Here is a 26471-nt window from a genome sequence, read left to right on the forward strand (position 1 = left end):
AAAAAGGTCTCAGATAGGTCTTGGTAATTAACAGGCTAAAAATGTACACTGAAAGTGACCACAGCCCAGATGACTTAAGTGTAATTGCTTAATGACAGTAAATCGACCAGAGTTCTAAGTAGTCAGTCTTTTTGATTATCATGAGATCACAGGATAACACAGCTGGGGAGGAAATTCAGTAGTTCAGACCAGGGTGCCCAGGGCTACACTGAAGAGCAAAACCAAACAAGCAAAGAGATACAAGCTTTCAAATGTTTTACTGTATTTGCACAGTTCTGCACAGTAACCTACTGCACAAATTTCTTCAGTAACAAAATGTAAAACAACAGGTACAAAAATAAGCACTGTGAGCGCTTTAATCTTTCTTACTATGTAAGGGAGAGCAAGAGTTATAACCCTCAGTGGCTTTTACACCAGACAACTGCTTCCAGAGGAAAAAGCACCACGGATGTGCTAAAGCCTAAAGCCTGACATCTGGTACCAGGCTGCAGCAAGCTCCCCAGGGCTCCCAGAAAGTTCGCTGGGGGCCAGCATAGGTACAGCAGGACCAGATCTAAAGCACATCCTCCCTCCCCACTCCCCTCTTTCCCATTTGAAGGCTGGCTGTACAGCGATAGGTGCAATCCAGGTTAGAGGACCCTCTTCAGACTTGATCTCACTAGTCATCCCAAACCAAACAACAACTGAGGATTTTCTGAGCACTGCAAGATCAATTCACAACTGATGATGCAGCACCAGGCAGGAATCATCATGCAGTGTACTTTTCCTCCCCGTGTTTTCTTGCTTTGTGGTAGTGGTTGTAATCATTATACAGATCCTTAAAGACCTCCCTTACACCTGCTGGTAGTGACGTATTTAAGAACTTGATGTCCCGTTCAATGCAAAGGTCAAGGATGTGATATATCCCTTCTGTGAGATGTTTCTTCACAGCTGGGTGCAAAGTCACCTACGAGAAGAACAAAACTGCATTACGCTTGAAGACAAAAAGGCAAGAAAACACCCTCACCGTCTCCACAGTCAGTAGAGATGAAATGCTGACAACATGTCATCCGGTGCATCAGACCATCTGGAACAGCCCATTAGATGAAATCCAAGATTTTGATGCAATATTTTCCTGATCTTTGCAAACATGTTTTGCAGAACAAACATGCCCCTTGCAATAAAACCCACAGAAGTGCTGCCACTACACACACCAGTACTGATCATCTTGGAATCACATGCAATCACTTCAGCAGAAAAACTGTAATTATAAAAAAAACAAAATACTTGTGCTGGATTACACAGTTCAGTAGATTCTGTATGTCTCATACTAGCTGTATGCTCCTAAGTCTCAGTTTCAGATGAGCTGTTCCTTTAGGCTACATTGAGTAGTCAATCAATTTTAACATCACTTAACTTGTTATTTATCTAATAATTTGTATCTGAGGACTTCAATGTACAAGTCTTAATAAAAGGAGCATTCAAGCAGCTCAGGAGATGTGCACTTCCTTGATCTGTTTTAACATCAGGAAGCAGGTACTTTCCTGAAGTCATGCAGAGAGTTGAAGGTATACAACAAATGACTCAGGACTGAGTGCTCTGCTCCTGCCATTACCCCTGCCCAGCCCAAAAACCAGCAGAACCACGACTACAACCAGGAACATCAATGCTGACTGTGGAGTCCTCTGGTGCTCCAGGCTAACTGGAATCTCTCCTGTGCTCACAAATCACTGGCCAAACACTTCACTGCCTGAAACAGTGCTGGCCTCTGGCATCATCACATTATTTTTGCCACAGAACCATGTCTTATCTTCTTTGAATCCCAAAATTCACTTTATGCCTCCAGACCTAAGCCTCTGCACTCCAGGCCTAATGAAAATTACATAAAAAGCTGTCATTAAAATTCAGACTTCTTTCTTCCTGAGGCAACTAATAAACTTTGTGCTAATGAAGTGCACTTCTAATCACTGTGACAGACTCGTGCTCTCTTCCTGCCCTAAATGTAAAACAGCTAGTAGATATTTTATTAGACTTGCTAACATAGCTGAGAAAAACTTATAGCAGGCATTAAGGCACATAAGCATTTCTCTGGATCTGTGACCCTGAAGAGTTTGCACGTCCAAAAGGTTGTCGTTTTTCCCCTCTGTGCCATTTGATCTATTGGCTGGTTATAACGGATGTTATTTCTCCCTACATCATGTGCTAATTTAACAGAACAGTTGAGCTTCACAACTCCCAGTGAATGCAGTGGGCTGTGATCTCCCCTCCTAAGGCAGAGAAATGACTGCAGAGAACAAGGACAGGAAAACCCACAGCTATTGACAAGATGGACCAGATGTCCCACTTGGGATAAGCAGATACCTCAGAGCTACAGTTAATGGAGCTGCATCCCTCACTTCACAAATTAATCTGGACCCATGCCTTATTTGTGCCATTCTTGCTTTGCAGTGCAGTTTCTATAAACACCCTCCAATACCACTATGGGAAGCAGAACCACAGAGTTAAACAGCTGCCACTACTGACTGGCAGTTAATTATGCTAGTAAGCGTTTTATGGTCTATATAGTTAGCACAACCAATTTGTCAAGCATTACAGAGCTCTTGATGTGAGACATTAAAAATGTGAAGAGGTATTTCACTATTGCTGAATTAAGCAACAGTTCATAGACAACAAGGCAAAAGCACTGTCAACAGTACAAAAGAGGCTATAGATGCCACCCAAGCCAGCAAGCAGTCTTTCTAGATTAACACAAAATAATTCACAAGGATATTTTATTTCCTGGTGTAAAGAGGAAGTACTGAGGGAACTCTTACTCAACTACTTCAGGAGTAAGCAGCTGTTTAGGCCAGCAGCTTTCACCAGTTTTAGCCTTCACACCCTTAAAAGGGTTCCAGTAAGTGTGCAGATCCCCACATACAGACTTAAATCTACCAATATGTTTTTCATAGTTACCTTTGATGGACCCTGAGGGTTTTCAGACCACAGGCTTAAAGCCACTGATCTGGACTCAGACGAGATGAATGTTTGAAAGAGTTTTTCTCTCCCTCTGCAGCACAACGTGAAAGATGTGTAGTGCCCCTCTTAAGACACGCATGCTGAGGCCTCTCCTTCCTCTGATATCCATCAATTCTCACCCGTCTAATGAGCAAATAAATCATCACCTACTTGTGATCTATCTATTCTGTCAGACAGAAAACTGTCACAGCGTCTGATGGCTCACCACACCAATTCCCCTCTCTAAGCCCAACGGTTTCATGCGTACATTACTGATCTGTGGCTCCAGCTGTCATCCATCACCTTCCAATTCCCACTGAAAGTATTGCACAAAACTTTCCTGGAAGTCTCATGAGACTTTGCACTCCTGCTAATACTGAGGTAAGTGTCCTTTCAACCTGAAAAGGTCATCTGACAATCTGAGTCAGGCTTTCTGACTTACATTCAGCAATGAACAGATTACAGAGTTCAGAGACAGTTAAATAGAGCAGAAGTAGCCTTAACCGTAATTTGTCCCTAGTATTTCCTGAATTACTATGTTTACTATGTAAACACTAACCAACTTATTTGGAATGCTAAATAACATGGCTGAAACCTGATATATCCCAGGTTATGTCAGACAATAGGCTAAGGCAATAGAGAAGACAGCCAAGTTTAAGCTCAGTAATAACCTTCATGGTTAGTTACACACGTTATACCATGAGCTTTCAGAAACACAGCACCAGTTAGGAGATTTTTGTGGTAAAAGAGCCTAAAAACAAAAACTAAATTCTTTTCTGTATCTCAGCCCATGCCCAGGCCAGAGCCCCAAATAATCAATTTGCAGTACTTGCAACACGAAGCAGCATTCAAACTGTGGTGAAATCTAAATCCATTAGGCTGAACAGAACAACAATTTGAACTTAGGTCTGAATGTGAGAAGCTACTGACCTGGCTCTGGCATCTGTAATAGCAGGGACAGCTGTTTTTAGTAAGGATTGGAATGATAACTTTGGTTCCAAACGAGAATTACTGAGAAGGTTACAACTGTCCAGGTTGGGAACACTTTTTTCCATCCACTTACTCATTCAGACTGGATTAAAAGGCATTTTCCAAGAGAAGTTTTCTCCATTACTTTGCCAGATGAGCCCTAACTGCTATCAGTCCTGGACAACCGAGACTAGCTGGCAGAACCTAAAGACTAGATGAAGAAAAAGCAAAGCAGTTCTGTAAATAGGCATTGCACTGTTTTGCCTTAGAAGAAACACAGCTCACAACTTTACAGACTTTTCCAGAGCTGGGTAAAAAAGATTCTCAGGAACTCTAGCTCAAAATAACAGAGTCTCACTCAAACCTGTATCCCCATGAGACATAGCAACATTTTTCACTTCACAGATTTATAAAACTTAACACAATTGCCTCTGGAACAGGAACTCCAAAGCTAGCACAACACCATGGCACTTTCAAGATGAATGAGAACATGTTACCTTCTGCAATTCAGTCACATACTGAGCCACAATGAAAGCAGAAAACACAGTGAAGTCCTCCATTTCTGCAGCAATATGAGTATACATCCGTTCCACCAAGTGTGCACACCTCAGTATAACTTCAAACTCATCTGTGTTGCCTAAAACAGAAAGAGAATTGCAGCCTGGTATTTGAGGCTTAAAAAAAACTAGGAAAACAACCCAAAGAATCACCCAGTCTTACATGATTCTTGAACTACATGAAGCCAACACCAATATGCCCACTTTATCTTCTTTTCTTATCAAGCTACAGCTGAGAGGCCCCCACACCTCCACAACACACCATATGGATCTCTTACAATGGTTATTTTGTAAGAGCACACTGAGTGCAACTCCACATGCAGCGCAAGGCAAAAAGTATGTTATAAATGCTGAAGTGCTAAAAACAGCAGCTATGGTCCCTTCCATGATTCAGTCCTAACTAGCACTGTGGAGGAGAGAACAAAGAGACAGGAAAATTACATTCTCTATCTACAGAAAATCAGAAGACATATCTAAGAATGTCTGCTAAGACACTCTTAGAAACAGCATAGTAAGAAAGATCTATAACAGAGCTCTATTACGTGGAATATAGCAGCAGAAGCCGCTTTCATGTGATCCGTTGTGAAAACAGAACAGTCTTGCAAGGATAAACAGCACTTATTTCAACCTGAGGATGCCACATACCCATAAGTTTCCCGTGACCCTTGCCTTATGTAAATATATTGCAGAAACAAGCAAATTCTCAAAGTCTGGCACCAATCTTTCCTTCATTTTGAACATACAGATATATTATTTAATCCCAATTGATGCTTCAGATATGTGTAATGTTCTGGCTTTATGCTTAACATAATGGTGACAGTTCAGGTCTGGAGTAAACATAGCTCCAGTCTCAGGAGACTCCATTTAGTAGGATTGACCTGGGGCTATAATTCAGGCATATTAGCATGTACCACTAGAGTTCACAGCCACCATGCTTTCAGGCACATGGGTTGATAGGAAGAGCACAGCAAGCCTTACCAGTTCCTGTCTACTTAACCAGCCAGGCAGTGGAGAATACCTTAATCATCAAAAGCAGTGCTGTCTGAATGCAGCTCCACAAGAGTTACCTTCATAAGCCCACAATACTACAAACCTCATCCTCAATTTTACATAAAGGACAGAGAGGGCTAACAGTTTCAGTGCCACAGCTAAGTTTTGAGGACTTTGCTTCTGGTGTCAGACTGCCCTGTTCTCCATCTCCTCTTCTAGAACACATATAAATTACAGTGTGTATATATAATGCAAAAGTGGAAAAGATATGGTACCTCTGTCTCCTTTCTGACGTCCTTCATGCATGACAGAAACAACTAGACGATGGAAACTGTTCAGAAAAGATGGTGCCGCTTTCAACAGCACCTGCAAAGGCACAAAATAAAAACATCGGAGATTACACAGTAAACAGAGTGGAGAGGGTAGAAGTATACCACTCCATAGTCTGAGGGAGATGAACTCCTGTGAAGGAAACTACATAGCTTATAGAGCTGTCAGGAGCAGGGACGATCTTTTCGTTCGCATCCACACGGTATCTCGCACATGAGAATCCTGGGACAGAACTGCAGTCCTGGCCATATGCAAGTATAAATAACAAGTAAACGTTATAGTAGAGTTACTTCATCTCTCCAAAGTAGCATTTGACTCAGTACCCTAATGTCTAGGGAATTTGCTCTTGCTGGTAGAGATCCTGTGCAGCCAGACAGATTCACAGAACACAGGGTCCAGTAACACTACAGATTACTGCGTGAAAACAGCCTGGCTAGGCAGCTTTCTACCACAGGGTTTTTTGTAAGGGCATTTTAGCAATATGTACTGCTTTGCTTTTTAGAATTTGACATTTCCCCATCTTTCACTTCCTTCACTCTCAGTCCTAATATAAATGCATGAGGCCCCTTTCCTTTTTTTTTCTACCTCTGCCTACATATTCCATGTATTCCTGGTATGACTTCACTTTCCTGTGCCAGAAGGCTGACAAGAACACCAGGATGGTACAATGTTTGAAGGTCACCAACTTCTAACATGTCTAAGCCCTGTTTTCAAAGAACTGCAGAATCTTGATCTCCAGTGAGAATGAGATCCTAAAGCCTGAGCCATCTGTGCTTCCAGAAATCCATCATTAAAAAAGGGAAAGTTTTCTTCTAATCTAGCATCAGATGTCGATAAGCAATCTGCTGCCAAAGACCAATAATGCAGGCATAAATCAAAGCAGGAGAGCAACTGAAATTATGTGATATTCAGATTCTCAGCCTTTTAAACGACAACTGATACAAAGCACTTTCAAACTATCAGGACAAATTTCAAAACCACTGTTAAAAGAAATTTGTCATCACAGGCCCCTGTGCTGGTTCTTTCTCTGTTTTCCCCTCCTCCCACCCTCTTACAGATATACCTTTGGATGACATTGCACAACAGAGAAGAGCACTTCATGGATTCCCAGGAAGACACCACGATAGTCTTCTGTCTTCAGATGATCGAGAGGGACTGTTAGGAGAATGCTGAATGCCAATGCCACGTGGTGTGGATTTATGAGAACCCCTTCTCCTTGCCTCAGCAGAGCTGCTACAGTCTCTAGAATAGGTATGACTATGGTGGAAATCAGTGACTGGTCCTGACAGGCCTCTTTGGCTTGCATCTACAAGAAGACAAGAAAAAGGTAAGGAGGAGTGTATTAGCCACCTATGACTAGTATTCACACACCAGAAAGCCACTGTGCTCTGACTTGAGTCCATGGAACTAGACTGGTGCAAGCTGGACTGGCAGGGACAGTTTGCACTTTAACCATTTTCATGCAACTGCACCCTGGGTGAGGGTGACTATGATGCATTTCAAGTGAGCATTGATGAGAGTGTGGAACTGGAACTACTCCCCAGTTCCCTGTCAACCAGCACCTTTTTGCACCTCCTCACATGAATGCACTGATGCTGCTCTCTCTTTTACACACAGGCAGAAAGTGCATGCTCATGAGTCCCAGGCATTGCAAGGCCAACCTCAGACAAATTCTGGTCTATAGACACCATCACCACAAGAGAAGAAAAGCTCTGTCACTAAGTTCGCATGTTGTACACATGAAGGACAGGAAACTTGGGCTGGTTACTTTAAGTTTCATTTCCCCTTCATAATTCAGTGAATTTATATTACTATTTTTTTAATATGAGTACTCTTCTTGTTTTGCCACTGTTGGCTCCTACTATGACATGCGGCTGACAGTTACCTTCTCCTTTGGCCAAGAAGAAGGACAGGAGACTCAGACTCTATTCTCTGCAGCCTAAAACGTTTCTCCCAAGCTCCAGATTACATGGTGCAGTTCCAGAGAATTAATGATAGTAAAAAGGGATGACCTACACTCTGTACTATGGGAGCAGATTTACTTAAGGAAGGAGGAGAGAAAGGGTCTAGACCAAAAACAAAAGTGCAGGTGAATGTGGTGTGGATTTGGTTAGTATCATAACATTTTTGCTCCTGTATGCCTCTGTGCATGTTAGATGTAACCACTACAGACTCCAACAAATAAAAGTGATAGTTAATGAAGTTATAATAACGAGATACTTACAGCTAAAGCTGTGATTATCTGTGGGCTGGCAAACCAGAAAGCTTTCTCTTTGTCTCCACTTAATGGGCAGCTGAGCAACAATTTGGTTAGCGTAACAGCTGACAATACTTCCTGCAGAAAGCAGATTGATGATCAGTCACAGGTACAAGATGCACTGGCTCCTTTCAAGTATACAAGAGCTCTTCCAAGGGCAGTGGCAATTTTGAGCATTATCAGAGCCTTGACACATGCAAGTGCTCCCACCAACACATCACTTTGGAAACTGTGAAGCAAGCAGCAGCTCAACAAAATTCAATATGCTGAGCAGCACTGGCCCAAATGTACTGCATGCTACCTTTGTTTTAGAATCAACTTACCGTACAAATAGGCTTAATTGATTTTGAAGAAAGGAAAGCCTTCAGCTGCCACTAGGTAACAAAGGGTAGCAGAAGAAATACAGGGACACCAGTACACCATACACTAAGAAAGCTGCATTTGGCAGCAGGGTTTTTTTACTTGCTGACTGATAAAAGAAACATATTACAAACTACACTCAGGTGGCAGGAATTATATTCACAGTATAAGAATTCCAGACAGACTTGGATATATCCATGTCTATTTCAGGCATATTCATGTCTACTTCTAACAAATAAGAGCCAGATAAAGCACCAAGTTTAATCCAAGTTTCATTCTCAAGTCACCAAGCTTTCTATGGAGAATACAACTGGCTTTTTTGCCAAAAGTGTTTGATATGTCACCACAGCTGCTTAAGCTGCTCTGGAAAAAGGCATAGTATGTAAAAAGCTACTGAGTGGTATCTAGTTATTACAGACTAAAAGTCTTTATAGAGACAAATACCAAAAGCACTGGTGCAAGTTTTGGCTTTACTTAAAAACGCCAGTATTTCTGCAAATGCCTTTAACCCTGTTAAGAAGAGCTACAGGCAAACACAGGTTAAACACACTGGCTGCTAGGATCTGTTGAGCAAGAACTCTCATCAGCAAGTATTAAAAAAGAATGCTCCATCCCTGGCAGTGTTCAAGGCCAGCTTTGACACAGCCTTGGGTGACATGGTTTAGTGTGAGGTGTGTCTGCCCATGGCAGGGGGGTTGGAACTTAATGATCTGAAGGTCCTTTCCAACCCTAACTATTCTATGATTCTGTAAGAATCCAGCATGGTATCTAGCATCACAGCTATGTGACCTCTGTTGACAATACACGGAATTAACACTGCTGAGTCCTTCAGCCGGACAGAAAGTTTTCCAGCTGGTTTCCATGATCTTTCCACCTCTCTCAATTTACAGAGAAAAAAAACCATAATTTTTTAGTGAGACACTGGCACAGGTTGCCCAAAGAAGCGGTAAATGCCCCATCCCTGGCAGTGTTGAAGGCCAGGTTAGACAGAGCCTTGAACAACTTGGTCTAGTGGAAGGTGACCCTATCCACGGCAGGGGGTTGGAACTACATGATCTCTAAGGTCTTTTCCAACCCAAACCATTCTATGATTCTATGTCCAAAACATATCTCGCCACAGTCATCAAGCCATAGCCATGAAAATTAATTTGACCTGACCACTGAACATGAAGCAGGAAGAGGGAAACATATTTATCAGATGCCACTCAGCCAAGGAAATCTTTTTCAAGATACAGTAAACTGAAGAAAGAAGTTGACAATAAACTAAGCTCATGCCTTACTTTAGCCTTCTGTTGCCAAACGTTCCTCATTTCAAGTCCCTGCAGCACCAGCCTCATTATGGTATAAAACTCCTCATCAGAGCAGTTTCCCAGCAGCTGGACAACCACCTCTGTCAGCTCCATCTCCATACTTTTGATCACCTGGGTTGTGATTGCAGGACCTGCATATCCGAGAGGCATAAACATGTCTTAATCAGTTGCCAAGACAAGGACTTCCACAGGTAAAAACAGACTGAACTGAACCTCAGAATAGCTCTGTGAGTACCTTTCTAACACTCAACTGCATACAGGGCCCCATGCTTTCCCTTTACCTCTGTCCCCACAAATGCAATTACCTGCTATTCTCAAGTATTTCCTACCCTAGGGTTCGCAAAGTAGTCACCATACCAATCGCAAGCCTTCAGTAGTATGGAAACACTGCAACAAAGCATGTTCACAAGCCAACAGAGTAGGCTAAACAAGCCATAAGGCTTCACTACAGATCCTGCCAGAGAACCGTGACATGCCACAAAAGCATTAAGCTGACAAGTTTAGCTCTCTGCTGATTGTAAGTCACACTCCCCACCTACTCAATTATTACTATGTGGACAGTCCCAGACTAACTTATATCTTAAATGATTCTGAAGGCTTGTTTTTAAGTTCCACAAGTATCCATAGGTAATGCCAAAAGTGCTCTTCAACAGGAATCTGTATTTCACCTTATTAAACACTTTACTTATTCATCAGAAATTCTTACAGCTTTTTATAGTGAATAATTATGTCTCCAGGCTAAAGCACTTTACCAATTTTCACTAATAATGTGAAGCACAGAGACAGGAGAAAAGTCATCAGAAAAATTACAGCAATTGACACATCCTCCTGGTCTCTAGTTCTAATGTGAAATCCTGGCTCTTAGTACCCCCACTGGACCCTGCAAAACGCTGAAGGATCAAAATGCCGGCCAGGGAAGAGACAGACTAAGCCTCTATCTATGAGTTTCAGCTCAAACTCAGCTGCGCAAATTCAAGGTCAGATTTTCCATGGAGAGCTGTGCTCTGTTCCTAACTACCTAATACCAATATAACATTGACATTATGACTGTAGTTCACCTGAGCAGCAGTCTCCAAAGTGGGGTATGCACACTCGAGGGTGTGCACAAGATAATCCATTAAGATGCATGAATTACAAATGAAATGTCCTTCATAAATAAAATGAAATGTAAAAATAGTATTTATTTCATTTTTATCTCATGTGCATGCTCTGTAACGTATCTGGCATACCAGTAGTGTAGCACATGCATATAATTTACAAGTAAACATACATTGAGGCTGCATGCTCATGTTATTTTTGGAGAGCATTGCACTAGAGCATGTTAGCAGTAAGCTTGACAAATTCCAGCTGTCTGAAGAAGTCAAAGAGAACAGTTATGCCTATGCTGTGTTCAGTTCACCTCTTGTTCTGAACAACAAACTTAAAGGAGCCATTAAGTCACACAGCTGGCAAGAGAAGTTTTACATGTAATTTCTAGCCCTGGCTCTTCATCTGATGGTGATAAAGGGACTGATCAGCCAATCTCCCACAGCCATTATCAGAATTATGGGTGCTCAGCATCCTTAAGTTAGGTGACTTCCATTGTCCTACAACCTTGCCTTATCAGATACAAAAAGAGATGAGTATTTCAATGTAAGGTCCTCCGAGATCCTCAGATAAGCCATACCAGATCTGCCTTGGTCCACATCAGCTGCTTCAGTGGTGCCTCCTATAACGACTACGTGAGTAGGACACTGCACCTTCAGCCCTACATGCAGAAGCATTACCATGTTCCCGTTACTGTCAAAATGCTCTACAGGGATGAGCAACACAGGACCTCAATTTATTAAGATGTTTACATCTTCCAGAGGATCATTACTGAATTAGATGGTGGCTGTGGTCCAGGTACCACAACATTGCCTCCTTGAAAATTTTCCTGTTATGCATTTATAAAAGGATAGCCTACTGCTTTAACAGAAGTAAATCAATACAGACTTTTCAGAAAGCTCTATGGTTTCCTAAACGGCTTTTACTCGCCTCTGCGCTGCAACATTAACAAAGGAAGTGGAGAAAAGGAATTTTCATACCAGCGAGAAGCTTTTTTATAGCAAAAGCAACAGTGACGGCAGTTTCTTTTCCAGGATACAGCTCTGGCACTGAGCAGAAGACTGTCAGGAACTGCAACGAAAACTGAAGGAACTGCAGATTATCCCCTGCACACGGCAGCTCTTTCAGAATCTGTGAGCAAAACTCTTGGTACAGTTTAATACGAGGTTGCTCCAAAAACCCACTGGGCTCCTTCTGCCAGCCCTGGACAGCATGGCTCAAATCTGCTTTAAGAAGAGTAGTGACAGATGGTATGAAAGCTACAGGCAAAGGCTGGTTTGAGGTGCTCCTCTGAAGCCCTTGTTCAACAGTTCTGACCATCTGCAGAACTACTGGCTCCAAGAGAGCAGAGAGCACATCCGCAGAGTGTGGCTTTTTTTCTGGCAGCTGCTGAAGGTAGAGCGTGACAACATGACACAGTGTGGTGAATGCCATAAGCAGTAACTGCCCAGCTGCAGGATTCCCATTTCTCCAGCCTTTGCTTTGGGCTGCATCAATGTCCGGCTTGCAGCTCTCCAGGAAAGACATGAACTTTTCCAAGTTGAGCCTCACACTTTGCCTTCTTTCAATAATCATCTGAAGGAAGTTTTCCAAAAAGGCCTGGATTTCCTGGAGATACTGTGCCCAAACAGGAGCAGTCAAGACATCAGTGAAGAATTTGCTAGCTGTAAGCTGGGAGGCCATAAGAGCCTCAAGAACATCGCTGGCATGAAACACCTTAAGAACAGAGTTGATGTTCCTGCCATCTTGCAGGCACCTCAGGAGGTGGAAGCAGGTGCTTAAAAACTTCAGCAGTAACGGCTTGCTGCAAGAGACTCTAGCCCTGGTATTGGCCAGCAGGGACAGCAGCACCAGAAAACACCGGGTACAGTCAGAGGGAAGAAGACTGTCTAGTTTCAGAAGAGAAGCAACTTCCAGCAAACCCAAGAAGCTCTCTAGATGGCTTTCTTTCAGGATGACAGGGCGGCCATTTTTTGCTAACAATACTATACACTGGGCAACCTTCTCCAGTGTCCTCCAAGACAAGCTGACCTCATCCTTCAGCAGTTTGTTTTCTGACGGTGCTTCCAACAGGTCAATAGGTCTGCAGCCAGCCAGGATTTCTTCATGCCAAGGGATGTCACCTGCAGACAGCTGTTGAAGTGGCAGATCTACTGAATCCCTGGCAGCAGTGGACAAAACTCTAGTGAACTGATGAATAAGACTGGTCATAAAAGCACAATGCAGGACCTTCATTTCTGGGAGAAAGGAGCTATGCATCAAACCAAGAGATACCTTTCCAATGCTGATGGAAGGCTCCTCATCTGTGGCATCTTCCTGAGCTTTGGCCAATACTAATGTCTTTAGAAGCACATCTGCGATGTACTCTACATCTTTCAAGGATATATATGGCAAGAGGATAGTCAGGTTGGATATGATAAGGTGCCAGTGTGCTGCGGCGTAGGTGAGATCACTTATTGCGACGATATCTCCATCCCATGGTTCAGATTCTCCCCTGCTCATGCTGGATCTCCCAGACTCCAGGATGAAAGCTGCAGCATGCTGCAAGGCCTGTAGGTCAGCTTTGTTCTGCATTAAGATCATCTTCATTTTCTGAAGTGTCAGCAGTTCTAAACAGTATTTACTAGTGGACGTAAAACTATTTGCAAGTTTCATTACTCTGTCCCAGCACTGCTCCTTCACACCAGGGAGGAGAGCTGAAATGCCCCAGTGCCCTGCAGCAGGCTCAGTAACAGCACCAGCACTTTCAGCTCCTGGAGACACATACTTACTGCAGCTAATACCAAACAAAGTGTCTACTTCAACCCAAGTGTAAACAAGGAGGAGAGCAGAATCACTAGCCTTTCTTAGCCAAAGGTCTGACTTCTCTTCCTCTCTCCTAGGAGCCTGCAGCAGCTCCATCAGTGGCTGAATGATTCCCTTCTGCATCTTTGCCAACAGACTCTGAGTGCGAAGGACCACAGGGGAAGGAGTGATATCATCTAGGCTTCTCATGTTGAACAGAAAAGCATGCAGCACTGAGCACACTGACAGCAGCTTCAAGGACATGTCAACTGACCCTTCAACAGCAGAAATGATAAGGGTCTGGCATTTCTCCACGAAGAGACACAAAATATCCAGAATCTGGTTGGGTGGCAGTTCAAGGAGGCACTCACGAAGCTTTACTGTCAGGCCAGCAGAGAAGACAGGCAGCCTCAGTTCATCAACTGCTGGCTGGCAGATGACTGTCAGCACCTCGTCAAAGAGCCGTGGGAACTGTCGCAGCTTGGAATAAGTCTGAAACATGGTGTTGATGAGAGTCTCCTGGGGCTTCTTTGTACGTAGCTCGGAGACCTTTGCATCAATCCAGGCTGAGGCCACTAAGTCATCCAGGTCTGGCTCTAATATAAGGTGGTTTAATGATATCAAGAGTTTGAGACATCTGAACCAAGCAGGGACGGAAGCTTGGGAGTGACTCATCAACATCTGAGCTACCTTACGGTAAAACCCAAACTGTACCTCCTTGTGCCGGATACGGTCACTGGCAATGTTATAGATATCATTGCTAAGCACCAAGTTCAGAAGCTGTTCCAAAGCAAGCAGCTCTGTGCTCCAGTCCACAGGGGAGAGCGTATCCTCCCTCATGCCCTCCTGCAAGCCAGAGAGCTTGAGACAGCCAAAAAGCCTGCTGAACATATGGAAACACACAAGGTGGTTTTCTGTCTTACAGTATGAGTCCAGGAAGAGCTTATATAGCAACGACACTGACCCAGCCACAACAGCTCCATGGAGGGCAGGTTCACAAAAGTCACTGCCCAGCTTGGTCTGCACTGTGTTGACTGGTAGCAAAAGATTTTTCAAAGCTCCTTTCTTCTTCTCCTGGAGCTCCTGTTCTGGCAGCAGCTCCTCTTTGTAGGATGAGAAAAGTTCAGGCTGGAATAACCCAGCCTGCAGCAAAGTTTCTACCTGGTTTCGGATTTCCCTGTTCAGGTGCTGACGCACATGGTTGTCATCTGCTTGTGTCCAGCTCCTCGCAGTCATCAAGTGCCTCAGAAGCAGACAAGGCTGCAGCAAGTGACTTGTCACATGCCCAAACACACGATTTGGGTTAGTTTGCTGCCTCTGGATCAGGAGGTACTGAGCAAAGGTAAGATGGAGGACGCTGAACAACTGTGAGCCCACAGCATCGTCAGAAGCCAGCTGCTGACATGCCAGCTTGGACAGGTTGCTGAGGAGATCAACCAAGAGCTCGCACTTTGCTGTGTAAACGATGGAGAGAGAAGGAGTAGAAAGGATGCCACTGGAGCAACTCAGCACCGTGCCAATGTTTTGCTGTGTTTTTTGAGAACAGGCCTCTGATAACCTCTTATTTATGACCTGCAGATTAGGAAGAAAGAAAAACCAAACAGTCACTTTTGCACACAAAGATAAAGCTCATCATAATGAACCAACACCACCTTCTGTGAGCTGCCATAACTGGTGCTGGGTTTCATAGGTCTCAAACTAGAAGCTCCTCTGGTCAGAACTGTGTCCCTGCATTTGTTTGTACCACAGGATGAATGAGAAAGCCCTCATTCACTATCAGTGCTGCTGGCAACAGCCTAAGATTATCTATACTTGATCTTAATAATTGATCCTGTGGAAAGGGAGTAAGAATTAAAACTAGAAATTTCCTCCCTTTTTGCAAGGCCCCCAAACTTCTGCTCCAAACAACAAACCCACACACAACACACATCCCACCTTTGATCTAGGAAGCTTCTTCAGTAAGAATGCCCATGACTAAATAATCATTTTTATATTTTAAAAAGAGAGAGCTTCCTATGCTGATGTGTGGAATGTGAAGGACTGTTCTTTCTCCCCTTTGAGGGTAAAGAACAGATAAAAAGAATTAATGTTCACTTAAACTTGCATTTTCCTTCCTTTTCTCAATCTTTGTGTTGATTTACCTTTGATCCCCTTTACATTTGCTCCCTTTTCTCACCTCCAGATAATCTTGTCAGCAAACAAATTCAGTAGCAATTTACAAATCTACATCTATTCCAGAGTTAAAAACCTCATTTGTCTCCTTACAGCTCCCAGTGGATGTTTCATCTCCTCAACTCAAGCCCCCCTGGATTAAAAGACATCCTCAAATTCTTTGGACTGGATGCTTTACCACTTCCGTCCTTGGTCTTTAGGGTACTCTGGTCTGTCACCTAAACTTCAGCCAGACAGGTGTTCACCCTCAGACCATGTTTAAATTTGGCACATTTTCTATGTAACATCTCTGAAGCACAGATTTCATCAACCAATTCCCTGTACCTCACAACTCAATTTCTGCAGATAAAGCCAATCTTCTCCCTCTTTCTTCCACATCATCACAACTAAAAGCGTCATTTTCCCTGTCTTTACAGGCTATTTCTGTATCCAGGAAGCTGAATACAAAGCTAGATTTTCTGGTTCAGTTCTAAACTGTAACTGAATTCTCCCCTATGCACTTTCATCTGAGGCTAAAATAATGCTATGATTAAGATCAACAATGATTCAGTGCCACCACTGCTCAGAGTCATCATAAGAAGCTGCAGGGTCTGCTGGACAGCACGTCACAGTGCACAAGTATTCAAGCCCAACACACTGATGAGGCTCACTGTGAGGGAAAACAGTCTCTCTCCCTAAGACTTCCAGGCAAAACAGCAATATAAGCAGTAAATAATATAGAAGAGCAACATACAGAACTAAGCCTATTGCAATACTTAAGACCAGTTCACTCTCTGATAGCTTGAAGTTAAAGACATAGAGGAAAACTATTCTTAGTTTTTTGGCTTACTGCTGCACAAATACAAACTGTATTGCAGAACAGAAACAGAGAAGTTTTTAGTAGAAGTCCTAAAAGCCATCAGATTAATTATTATATATTTCATGTAATGCCTGACACTGTGAGGAAGTCCTACACTGTAGAAAATACAAACGTCTATCTAGCACGTAACAAACATCCCCAGTTTTAGTTACCTGTGCAATCGAAAAACTGAGACCAATTGTCTTCCCACTCTTTAAGAGATTCTGTAGCCTTTTACTGTGGATAACATTGTCCAGATACGCCCAGAGTTTCTCAACAACTTCATCTTCCAGTTCAGGTTTCTTATTGTAGTATGAAACCAACACATGGCTTACCCAATCGAGTAATACCTGTTAATAAAAGGGAAAAGAAATAATCTTTAATAACCCCCATGTGAAAACAAGACAAAAGTAACACCTCTTCACAATTACACACCTGTGCCTTGAGAACTGCTCTGCATCCAAGCAGGACAGGATCTGAACAAGCAGAGAAGTTCACCCTTGTAGGTTGCAGTTCTTAAGAGCCTTCCTTCTAAATCCAGTGTTGGCCTTGTACCAATTCAAAACAGCTCTCAAGAGACAACATCTTAAGGTCCTTTCATCAGGGCATAATTCTGACAGCCAATACTGATTAGCCAATACAGTCTCAAATCAAAACATAAAGAATCAGATGATTCTCACTTTCTGACAATTGGTATTCTTTTCACATTCCCCCTCTCCGTATGTTTAAATTCACTACCTAGAAATTCAGGCCTAGGAATTTAGCTGTGTGCAAAGTGGAAAAGGCTGAAACATGCTAATTTAAATTACTGACTTAAAAATACAATTATGGTGTAACATTCCAATTAACTAAAATAACAAAACACGGGTCTCTGATGGTGAACAAGACCCCTCAAAACTGCTAGGCTGGTGGAGCAGCACAAGACACCCCTCCCTCGGGGAAACACTGAGCGGACTCTCAGGAAACAGGCTTAAAACAAACAATTTGAGGGGACAGGGTGGGTTCCAAGCAGAGGACACCAAACCACCTTCCAATGAGCAGCCCATGAATCCACAGCGCACTCTTTGCACATACACAACAGGTTCAGAACACCAAAAACCACATGTCTAGTGGCAGTCAGTTCTCCCACCCTGAAGTTTTTGGTCTTAACCATGACCAGAAGCATCAGACATCAGACCAGAGCATCCTGTACAGGATATAATAACAAGTGTTAATGACAGCCGTGAAGACAGTGGTTTTTCAGCTATCCCAGAGACACAATTCGTGCACTACCCTCTCTATAAGAAAGATTTTCTCCCTGCCCTAATGCAAACCTTCCTGCTGAAACTACTTGAAAGATGATGTTATGAAAACATTTTGTACCACCGCACAAATCAAGAGACACCACGTCACAGCCATACTGGCACAACTACCAAGGGAGGGTCAAGAGCTAGACCTGGATTCTGTGAATTAATTCACACTCAACAGCAATTAACTACTGGGATTTTTTGGGTTTTCCCTTCCGTCGCTTACCATTAAGAGCACTAACCTGTTCTTTATTAGGTAGAACACACTGGTGGGAAACCCACGCAAACCGCGCTAGTTTGAGTTTATCCTCCCAAGAAGTCTTGGCACTTTTCAGCTTCAGGTAAATCCCGGAGTAGATGGCTGCCATGGGGACCGGCACGGCAAATGCTGCGAGTCACGCCTGAAACAAACCTCGCATGAGGAGAAGGCAGCACATCGGACGGGCGGCCCTGCAACCACAGCCCTTTGCTCACGGCCTGAGCACCCCGACCGCCTCTCCCGGGCCGGGCCGGGGCAGGCCCCACACACCCCCCTCCCCGGCGCACGCTTCCCTCCCTCACGCCAGACCCCGGCTTCCCCTCGCAGAGGTCACGGCACGGCACGGCACGGCACGGCACGGCACGGCACGGCACGGCACGGCACGGCACGGCACGGCACGGCCCTCACCGCGCCGCCGGGCGCACGCTATACGCTCTCCTCGCCTCGCCTCGCCTCCCCTCCACCCCCCTGACCTCTGTCCCCGCCAGGCAGCCACAGCCGATCGCCGATCGGGGGAGGCGGTGTGTGGGGCGCCCGCACCCATTGGCGGCTGGAGGGCGCCTGCGCGCGGGGCGGCCTCAGTCCCGCTCCGCTCCGCTCCCTCCCCGCGCCCGCCAGCGGCGGCGTGTGTCAGCCAGCCATGGAGCGGCCGCCGACAGCCGCCGCCGGCCCCCGGGCACCGCCGGCCGCGCCAGCGCCACCACCACCACCGGCACGCAGGGGAGGCGGCGGCGCACCCGCCGGCAGCGCCTGGCGCCGCTGGGCGCAGTGACAGCGCCCCCCAGGTCTCGCCGGACCCTGCCTCCCGCCGCCGCCGCCGCCTGCGATGCTCAGTGAGTGGCAGCGGGCGGGCAGCGGGGACCGGCTCGGGGCCGCGGCCATTGCGGGATCGGGGTGAGGGAGAGCGGCGGGGGGGGCAGTGCCTGCCGGCTGGCGGCGGGAGCGGGCCCCGGGCGTCCCGCCGGACCGCCTCGTGGCGGAGGCCCGCAGGCCCGGCCCGGCCCGGCCCGGCCGGCGGCTCCCGGGAGGCAGGCGGGCCCTGGGAGGAGGCCTTGGGCAGGGGCGCGGCTCTGGGGGCAGCCCCGGGTGGGGACAAGGTTGGACGGCTGCGGTGCGCCCCGGGGGTCTTGAAATGGGCTTTTCTCTTGATACCTTCGTCTTTCCTTGGGCAGTGCACGGGGTTGGTTGGCATCTGCTTATCGCACCGCGCGTCCCCTTCCCTTTTCCCTGTTTCTCCGAATTCATGTTTTCATCCCGATAGGGGAAGAGTTTCGCTGTCGCGGCCCCTCAACGAGCCCTCCGCCGCTCCTCATCCGCAGAGCTGACCGGGCGGCGGCAGCAGCGGTAGCGGCCGCCCCTGGGACGGGCGAGAGGCTCCGCGGGGCCCATGGCCTTGGCCCTTGCCCAGCCGGTGGTCCCCGGGCCCGAGCTTCTGGTCCAGCAGCTGCATCCGAGGAGGCAGGGTCAGGCAGTGGTGCTGCGGGCAGGAGGAGCGCGTCCTGCCAGGGTAGCGCAGGGGATGAAGGCTTTACCCATGGGTGAAGTACACTGCTTGGCTCTGTCTGCAGGGAGAAGTTAGAAAATATGTTGTGGAATTGGAAAAGCTTAACCCCGACCTGGGCCAAACACAAATGGATTCAGGCTCTTGTAAAATCACAGCTGTTTCCTCTCTGCCTCTGCATGTGAATGCCGCTGCTTTGGAAGAAGCCTTCTCCCTGGTCCCTGCTATCTGTAGCACTTTTCCTATTTGCCACCACCGCACCGCGTCTCCATGTCAGCTTGTCGTGTTTGGTTGCCTGTGTTTCTGAACTGCAGCCGCTGCATGCATGATGTCCCTTGGCTCTAGGTTCGTGGTTGTCTTCCTGTCAGTTTACCCTTATTTATTTTGAAGTCTTGTATATTTTATATTAACCTGATGTCACAGCGTGATTTAGTGTTGTCAGTATACCCCAAGTTTCACCTGTAATGGTGAGGGTGAAGTACCATCTGTCCACAGCTGAGGCCTGAGACACAGTTCTCAGTAGAGAATACTCAAAATGCGCTTCTGTATGGTGTTTTATTGGTTTATTGGTTCAAGATTGCTTGGTTCAAGATTGCCCTTGGTTCTTCTCTGATGCTGTCTGGTCTTTCCTCACTCTATTGGAAGTGAGACACTGCTGTCCCAGTGTCAGGACAGGAATGCAGAGTCCTTAAAAACAGCATTTCCAAGACTAGTTTTCAAGTTCTTTTCTGTATGTCTGCAGTGGTAATGTTTCCAGCCTGTGGAGTCCTCCTAAACCTATACCCGAGGTGTAGCATAGGCAGGAAATGAATTTCCACAGCTAATTTCCCGTGTCTTTAGGAAAGAGGAACTTGTGATGTGTTGTGTATGGTCAGGCGCTGCTCAGGGTTTCTTCAGTGGTTTTGGTTCCTCAAAAAGAAAATTAACCTAATATCCTTTTTCACTTGTGCTTCAGTTTGTGACACTGCAAAAGATGCTGCATTGTAGCTGTGCAGACCCCCGATGTGATCTTTCTTCTCTATTCCCTTAAGTGTTTTGCTTATCAGTCAAAATAGTTAATAGCATTAGTATTTATTGTCGTCTCTGGCTGTTTGAGAAGAATGAAGCATCTGGGACTTTTGACCAGTTGCTTCAAGCTTTCTGCAGGCATGGACATGGAACGCTGGATTCAGTTTGTTTTGTATTTCAGAGATTATCTTCAGTGATGAGAGCTAGAGTTTTATATTAATTGGAGGCTTGTCCTTTTTTGCGTTTAAATTCTGCATCTTTGACCTGTTGTGAACTGGCTCAGTTTGAACCCAGCTAAAGGCATTTTGGCAGGCCGTCCTTATGTTTATTTTATGATATATTCTAATTTTGAGGGCTTGATAAAGAATATTTGTAGGAATGCTGCTTTTGCTCCTCTTGCACTTTTCATGCATGTTTTCCCTATCTCTGTGACATTGCTCTTTGTGAAGCTCACGGTGAAATACATAGGCAAAGTGAATGAAGAAACAAGTACCTGAAATGAAAGTAGGAGTGGTGGTATGTCTGCTGCTAACGGGTGTTTCTTGGTGAAGATGAATTTCCTGTGAGGTAGTTCCTGTTCTGTCACCTGGGAATAGGGAAGGAGATACTGCTTGTAACACCCACTACTGTGACTGCCAGGAGTACACAAGGTATGTGAAGGGAGCAAGAAACTGTACAGATTGCATAAAGCAGCTGCAGACGGCACCTTGCTAGACTTGGCTGAAGAAATTGGGGCTTCCCTGTTATCCCTAAAGCTCTGAAAAAGCTCGGGTTTGAATCATCTGCCAGCAACTGCTCCTTTCACAGGCTGCTCTCTCTTCCTGCTAAAATGTCAGATCCTGCTGTTAAAATTTGGGGTTACTGCTTTTTTCCCTACCATTTAAAATTTACCATTTTCTCTGTTCATCATCTGTTTGTTCAGCAGCTTAAAAAGGCTGATCTCAATGCTGCTCTTGTTTGTCACTGTCATTTCAAAGGGCCCTCTGGAGTTCTGCATCTTTCACATGCCAGTTTTTGGTTTCTCTGATCCATTATGAGTTTATGAAGAATTACCTGTACTCACCAAATCTAACCTGGTGCAAACTGATCCCAGAACTGAAGCAAAACAAAAGAATGGGCAAGGGTATTTCTCAATTCTCTCTCTTTGCAATTAAACCGCAGACTTGATATGGATGTGCACAGTTCTGACTGAGTAAACCACTTCAGAAACATTTAGATGAATCTGTTCTGTGCCATTTGGGGAGTGAATTTCTTTTGGATTATAAACCAGATGAAACAATCTAGATGCAAATTCTCCAAAACAGTTTCTGGACTTGAAATCTATGAGATATCACCTATGCATCTATGAAAGCATCTCAAATATAATTATGTTGCCACCCAAACCTAAACTGTACAGCAGCGTGCATGCAGAGGTCAACCTGGGCAAGTCACTTGCACGTGAGTCCATGCTGCTGGCTGAAATGCAAAATGGAACGTAATACATTCTCAAGCTTAGTTAAGGGTGTTTTCTAGGTGGGTACTAAGATGCTGGTCCATTCCTGTGTTCATCTTTCTTCATGATCTTCATTAAAATTCTGTCTTCCCTACAGTTTTGTCCAGCAGAAGTGTTGTATTTGAGACAGTGTAAGAGTTGAATGCAATTTGTTTAATTGCAAGGAAAATGAAAAAGAGGTTTGTTTTTGGAGTGGAAAAAGTTGTGGTTGAAACTCATTTTAATAGGTCTCTTTGGAAATGCTTTGAAAACTCCACTTTGCTGATGCCCCTTCACCACAGTTATTTCACCTGTGAGAAAAAATGGAAATCTTAAGGTTTTTGCAAAAGCATGAGGGTTTGCAATGTCGTGTATCTGTTTCCAGGAACTTTTGCTTAAACTTGGCATCCCTGTCTGCTTGGAACTTCACAGAGGGCTTATTGTTCTACCAACTGGGATAAGCACTAAAGTGTGCATGGGTATTCAAAATGGCTTCATTTGCGATCATTTTTAATGCCGTGATTTTGTGGGAAATACAGTTTGTGTAACAGGAAAAGGGCATCCTTCTCTGTGTCTCTGAGAAGTTGTGTTTCATCAGATTTAGCTACTCAAACCAGAAAGCATGTGCACTTGTGGAACACATGCAAGTCACTAGTAGTGGAGCCGTAATGTGTAGATTCAGGCTTTACCTGTTACTCTGATAGAATAAAAACATTCCTTAGTTATGCTTTATTTAAAGCCTTTTAGGTTGTCTAAACCTATGTGTAAAATCAGTGGCTATTGCAAAGTACTGGTGGCAGTCAGGGACTACTCAAATTGCAAGGGAGTGATTGCCTTTATCTTGGTGAGGTTCTTTTATTACAAGCCACGGCCTAAAAGCATTGGGCTTTCAGTTTTGAGATACTACTACTAAGTGGTGTCTGTGAGGACTTTTATGGGAGGGAATTCTAGATAGATGGGGGCAGGTGAAAAAGGCAAAAGGCTCTGCTTTTGTTTTAATTTCTGTTTACTTATTTTTTTTCTGGGGATTTACCTGACTGAAGTGCAGTTGGTTTTTTGGTTGGTCAAGCAGAGGAGTCAGAAGATGACTGAACACCAAAACAGCCACTGTAAAAACGCAAGGAGGAGAAACACTCCTTTTTCATCAGCTGTTTTTAACAGAAAACAAATGCTGCAGCTCACCACTGCACTTTTAGTCCAGAATCCTCAAAAGTGGTTTTGGTTCCTTGGTGACAGTAGTGGAAAGAGGCAGCAAAATATCTTCAGGGATTTGATTCAAAGTGTTTAGTTACACCTCAGTACTGAGAGGCAAATGCATGAAAGGTTTTTCTCTTATTTCAGTAATGAAGTTGTTTGACTTCAGCAATGAAAATACTGAGCTGTTTGTTTTCTATCAGTTTATCTTAGCGTATGGAGCATGTTTCTTTTGGCATATACCTACCCAGCAAGAGCCTCATCATCTCTTTCTTTTCTCTTGAGGTCATGAAACGCGTACGCACAGAACAGATTCAGATGGCAGTGTCCTGCTACCTCAAGCGCCGTCAGTATGTGGACTCGGAAGGTCCCCTAAAACAAGGGCTGAGGCTGTGTCAGACTGCTGAAGAGATGGCAGCTAATCTCACAGGTAAGGCTGTTGTGTTTTCCACACATGCTTCTTTGCAGAGTTGTGACAAGTTTGAGTATGTACATTGGTAACTGTGTGAATTTGTCTGCATACATGGACAGCTCTCCTTTTGAAATAAGTTTCCCAGTGTGAAGTTGGAGTGAGATAGGAACTTTTGAACAATAAAAATATGTATGAAAGTGTAACAATGTGAGATTCCTGGTCAGTGAAACAGCAAGCTGAAATGGGGGTATAGGAAGGGCATATGTCAGTGTAGTGGAAGATGCTTACGTTGTATCCCAAAGAACATGAAGTCTAGCAAGTAGTGGTGCTTTGGGATGAAGGTGAGAAGAACCTAGATGAGAAATTAAGTGGAAGCATGAAAATCTGTAGTACTTTTGTACTCCAGGAGGGCTATGGCATATGACATGGCAGTGATACAGACTGATTTCTTTCTCTGCTCTGTCCTGGGGAAAAAAAAAAAAACAAACAAAAAATCCTTCAGCGGGTGAGACAGTTTATTTCTCTCCATGCCCTTCTTCCTCTTTCTTAAAGGCTTTGGAACCCTGATATACTACTTGCTTTTCAAATTGTGTCTGCAACAGTCTTCATTGTAATTATTTTTGTTACAGCAAACTATGTTATCGCTTGAGCTTGTACAAATATTGAAAGGATGCAAGCAATGTAGAGGTTATAAAGATTAAATTTAATTGTAAAACTGAGAAAATACTGGGCTGACCTTTGGGTGAAAATGCAAGGAGGAAATGCTTTTGTAAACAAAATTGCTTAGATTGTGACAGCATCCCAGGCTAAGAGTGATGGAGACCTTAGTTACTGGTGATACAACTTGATTTGACAAAGCATTAGTTGCTGTATAACTCTCTGCTTGCAACTAGGTAAGATTGGATGCCAAAATAGCTCTTCCCACCTCTATAGAGTATTTTGCCGTAGTTATAATCCAAAGATGAGTGACTGGTAACTAAATGTCTAGGCTGACTTTCTCAGGGGCTTGAAGGAAATTGGGTAATATTTTGTTGTTACAAGTGACTTACGTTTTAGTACTTTTCATTTCCTTGCTGTTTTCAAAGTAACTATCGGAAGTTTGTTGTAACTCCCTGAAATAATTCTGGGGGAAATGGGGGAGGAATGAAACCAAAGTAAAATGTTAAATTATTTTTGATGGGAGATTTTGTGGGAGAGGTGGGTAGAAGGGTCAGTGTTGAAATGGGACCAGAACTTGGGGTGAACCGTGCCAGGAAGGCACAGAAGTATCTGAAATAGGAGAGATGAATTGGATTACAAGCCCTTGCATTTGCATATGGCATCATCCAGGAAAGAAAATGGTTCAGGAAAGAGTGTGAATGAGTGTCTGATTGGGTTTTGTCTTTTTTACTAATCTTCCACCAAATGTTATTACTAAATTTCTTACTAGTCTGTGTGCTCCTGCCAGTGCAAGGGTTTTGTGGCTGGTGATTCAGAGCTTAGTCATCAGTTTTCATTAGAACTGAAAATGGACTGTTCTCATGTATTTAGCTGCATACTGGTTGTCAAACATGCTCATAGTAAGCTGTCAGTAAGTATACTGCAGTTCCATGAATAACTGTTGAAAAAGAAAATCCCAGCTTATACTTACTCTGAAAACAGAGTCTGAAAATACTTTCTGCTGCAGTCATGTTAGTTTTGCAGACTGATTGAAAACTGACCAGATTCTAAAACCTTCATTGCTTTATTTCAGGGAAATAAAAGGCCATCATATTTTTATTTTTCTTTGCTTTTACAATAGGTGACATTGAAAACTGTCACTAAACATTGTTGAGTTCCTGTATGTGTATGCATGCAGTCTACTTTTCTCATGCTGAATATTGATTACACTAAATTTCGATTCCAAATAGCAGCGGTTTTTACTTTAGCCATTAAGTAATACCAGTATGTGAGCCTCAAGTTCTTACCGGCTTTGGGTTTCTGAAGCAGCCAGGCTGTAGAAAGCAAGTGCACTGTATCTCTTATCTTTTAATAGGTTGTATTTGTTTATTTCTAAACTGATTAGAGAGAAGACAGGGTATTGGTGCGGGAATCTGTATTTGTTCTTTCCCATGAGTGGATGATGAGCACAGTCCTCTGCTTCCAAAGGTGAATTCAGCTTGCCCTGGGGAGCTGGTAAACATTCCTCCTGTATTTCCATAAGCTCCAGGAAGACAAAGTGTCTTACCAGAGAGAGTGGAAGAGAAAGGGGAGAATAGCAACAGGCTGCCTGTACGCCATGTGCTGATCTCTTTCTAATTAGCAGCATTGAGATGAGCTGGAGGCTGGCCTATCTCTCTTTAGCATGCGAACATTTGATGATGTTGTTTATAGACTTCCAGGGCTGTCAGAGTTGTACCTCTGTGCATGAGCCAAGTGCTGGAACAAAAAGCGATCAATCGGGAGTAGGAAGGCAAAGAGAGAGGATGTAAAGCAGTGAGGGGGCAGGGGAGACTGAAAGAAGTTGAAGCGAGAGTAATGAAAACAGGTTTTGTGGAGGGGAGGATAGCTACAGTTTTTTTAAAATGTAGGAAAGGAAACCAGTGAAACTCTTTGCCTTTTCATGCTCTTAGAAGAGCAGACAAATAAACATATGGGTTATCATTTTGTAACTTGTGTTTCTAATCACTAGTACTTGTATATGCTGAGGTTATGTTGGTGGGTGACTGTAAACTTGCACAAAGTCCTCTGTTGGA

The 26471-nt window shown here is 44.2% G+C and overlaps 2 protein-coding genes across 5 annotated transcripts in view; one reads left to right on the forward strand and one right to left on the reverse strand.

Moving 5' to 3' along the window:
* Positions 1 to 238: 238 nt before the first annotated feature.
* Positions 239 to 18363, reverse strand: URB2 (URB2 ribosome biogenesis homolog). The gene is made up of 9 exons (XM_057407020.1): positions 18155 to 18363; positions 16800 to 16976; positions 11813 to 15188; positions 9717 to 9877; positions 8044 to 8154; positions 6883 to 7125; positions 5765 to 5855; positions 4440 to 4579; positions 239 to 946 (listed from the first exon to the last, which is right to left on the reverse strand). The coding sequence occupies exons 1-9, from the start codon at positions 18278 to 18280 to the stop codon at positions 749 to 751; spliced, it is 4623 nt and encodes a 1540-aa protein (XP_057263003.1). The 5' UTR covers positions 18281 to 18363; the 3' UTR covers positions 239 to 748.
* A 529-nt stretch (positions 18364 to 18892) lies between these two features.
* The window catches only part of LOC130597987 (TAF5-like RNA polymerase II p300/CBP-associated factor-associated factor 65 kDa subunit 5L), a 51951-nt gene continuing 44372 nt past the window's right edge, over positions 18893 to 26471 (forward strand). For 2 of the 4 annotated variants that reach the window (XR_008971901.1, XM_057407021.1), the window contains exon 1: positions 23631 to 23775. Coding sequence is in view for 3 of the 4 variants with exons in the window: in XM_057407021.1 (XP_057263004.1) it covers positions 23634 to 23775 (142 nt within the window). In the remaining variant the exon portion in view is untranslated. Of the gene's footprint in view, positions 19005 to 23630; positions 23776 to 26471 lie in introns of those variants that run through there. The other 2 variants (XM_057407022.1, XM_057407023.1) reach the window with 2 other exon arrangements.

The sequence above is a fragment of the Pezoporus wallicus genome, unplaced genomic scaffold (genome assembly GCF_028554395.1).
Source record: "Pezoporus wallicus isolate ANWC-B61680 ecotype Strahan unplaced genomic scaffold, APGP_CSIRO_Pwel_v1 scaffold_6362, whole genome shotgun sequence".
NCBI classification, from domain to species: domain Eukaryota; kingdom Metazoa; phylum Chordata; class Aves; order Psittaciformes; family Psittacidae; genus Pezoporus; species Pezoporus wallicus.

Excerpts from the sequence above, each read along its gene's own strand:
- URB2 (XM_057407020.1), bottom strand. The coding sequence starts at position 18,280 with ATGGCAGCCATCTACTCCGGGATTTACCTGAAGCTGAAAAGTGCCAAG. Across the intron at positions 16,977-18,154 it reads TTCTACCTAATAAAGAACAG|GTATTACTCGATTGGGTAAG; the intron begins GTTAGTGCTCTT and ends TTTTATTAACAG. Across the intron at positions 7,126-8,043 it reads AGATAATCACAGCTTTAGCT|ATGCAAGCCAAAGAGGCCTG; the intron begins GTAAGTATCTCG and ends GTCTTCTTGTAG.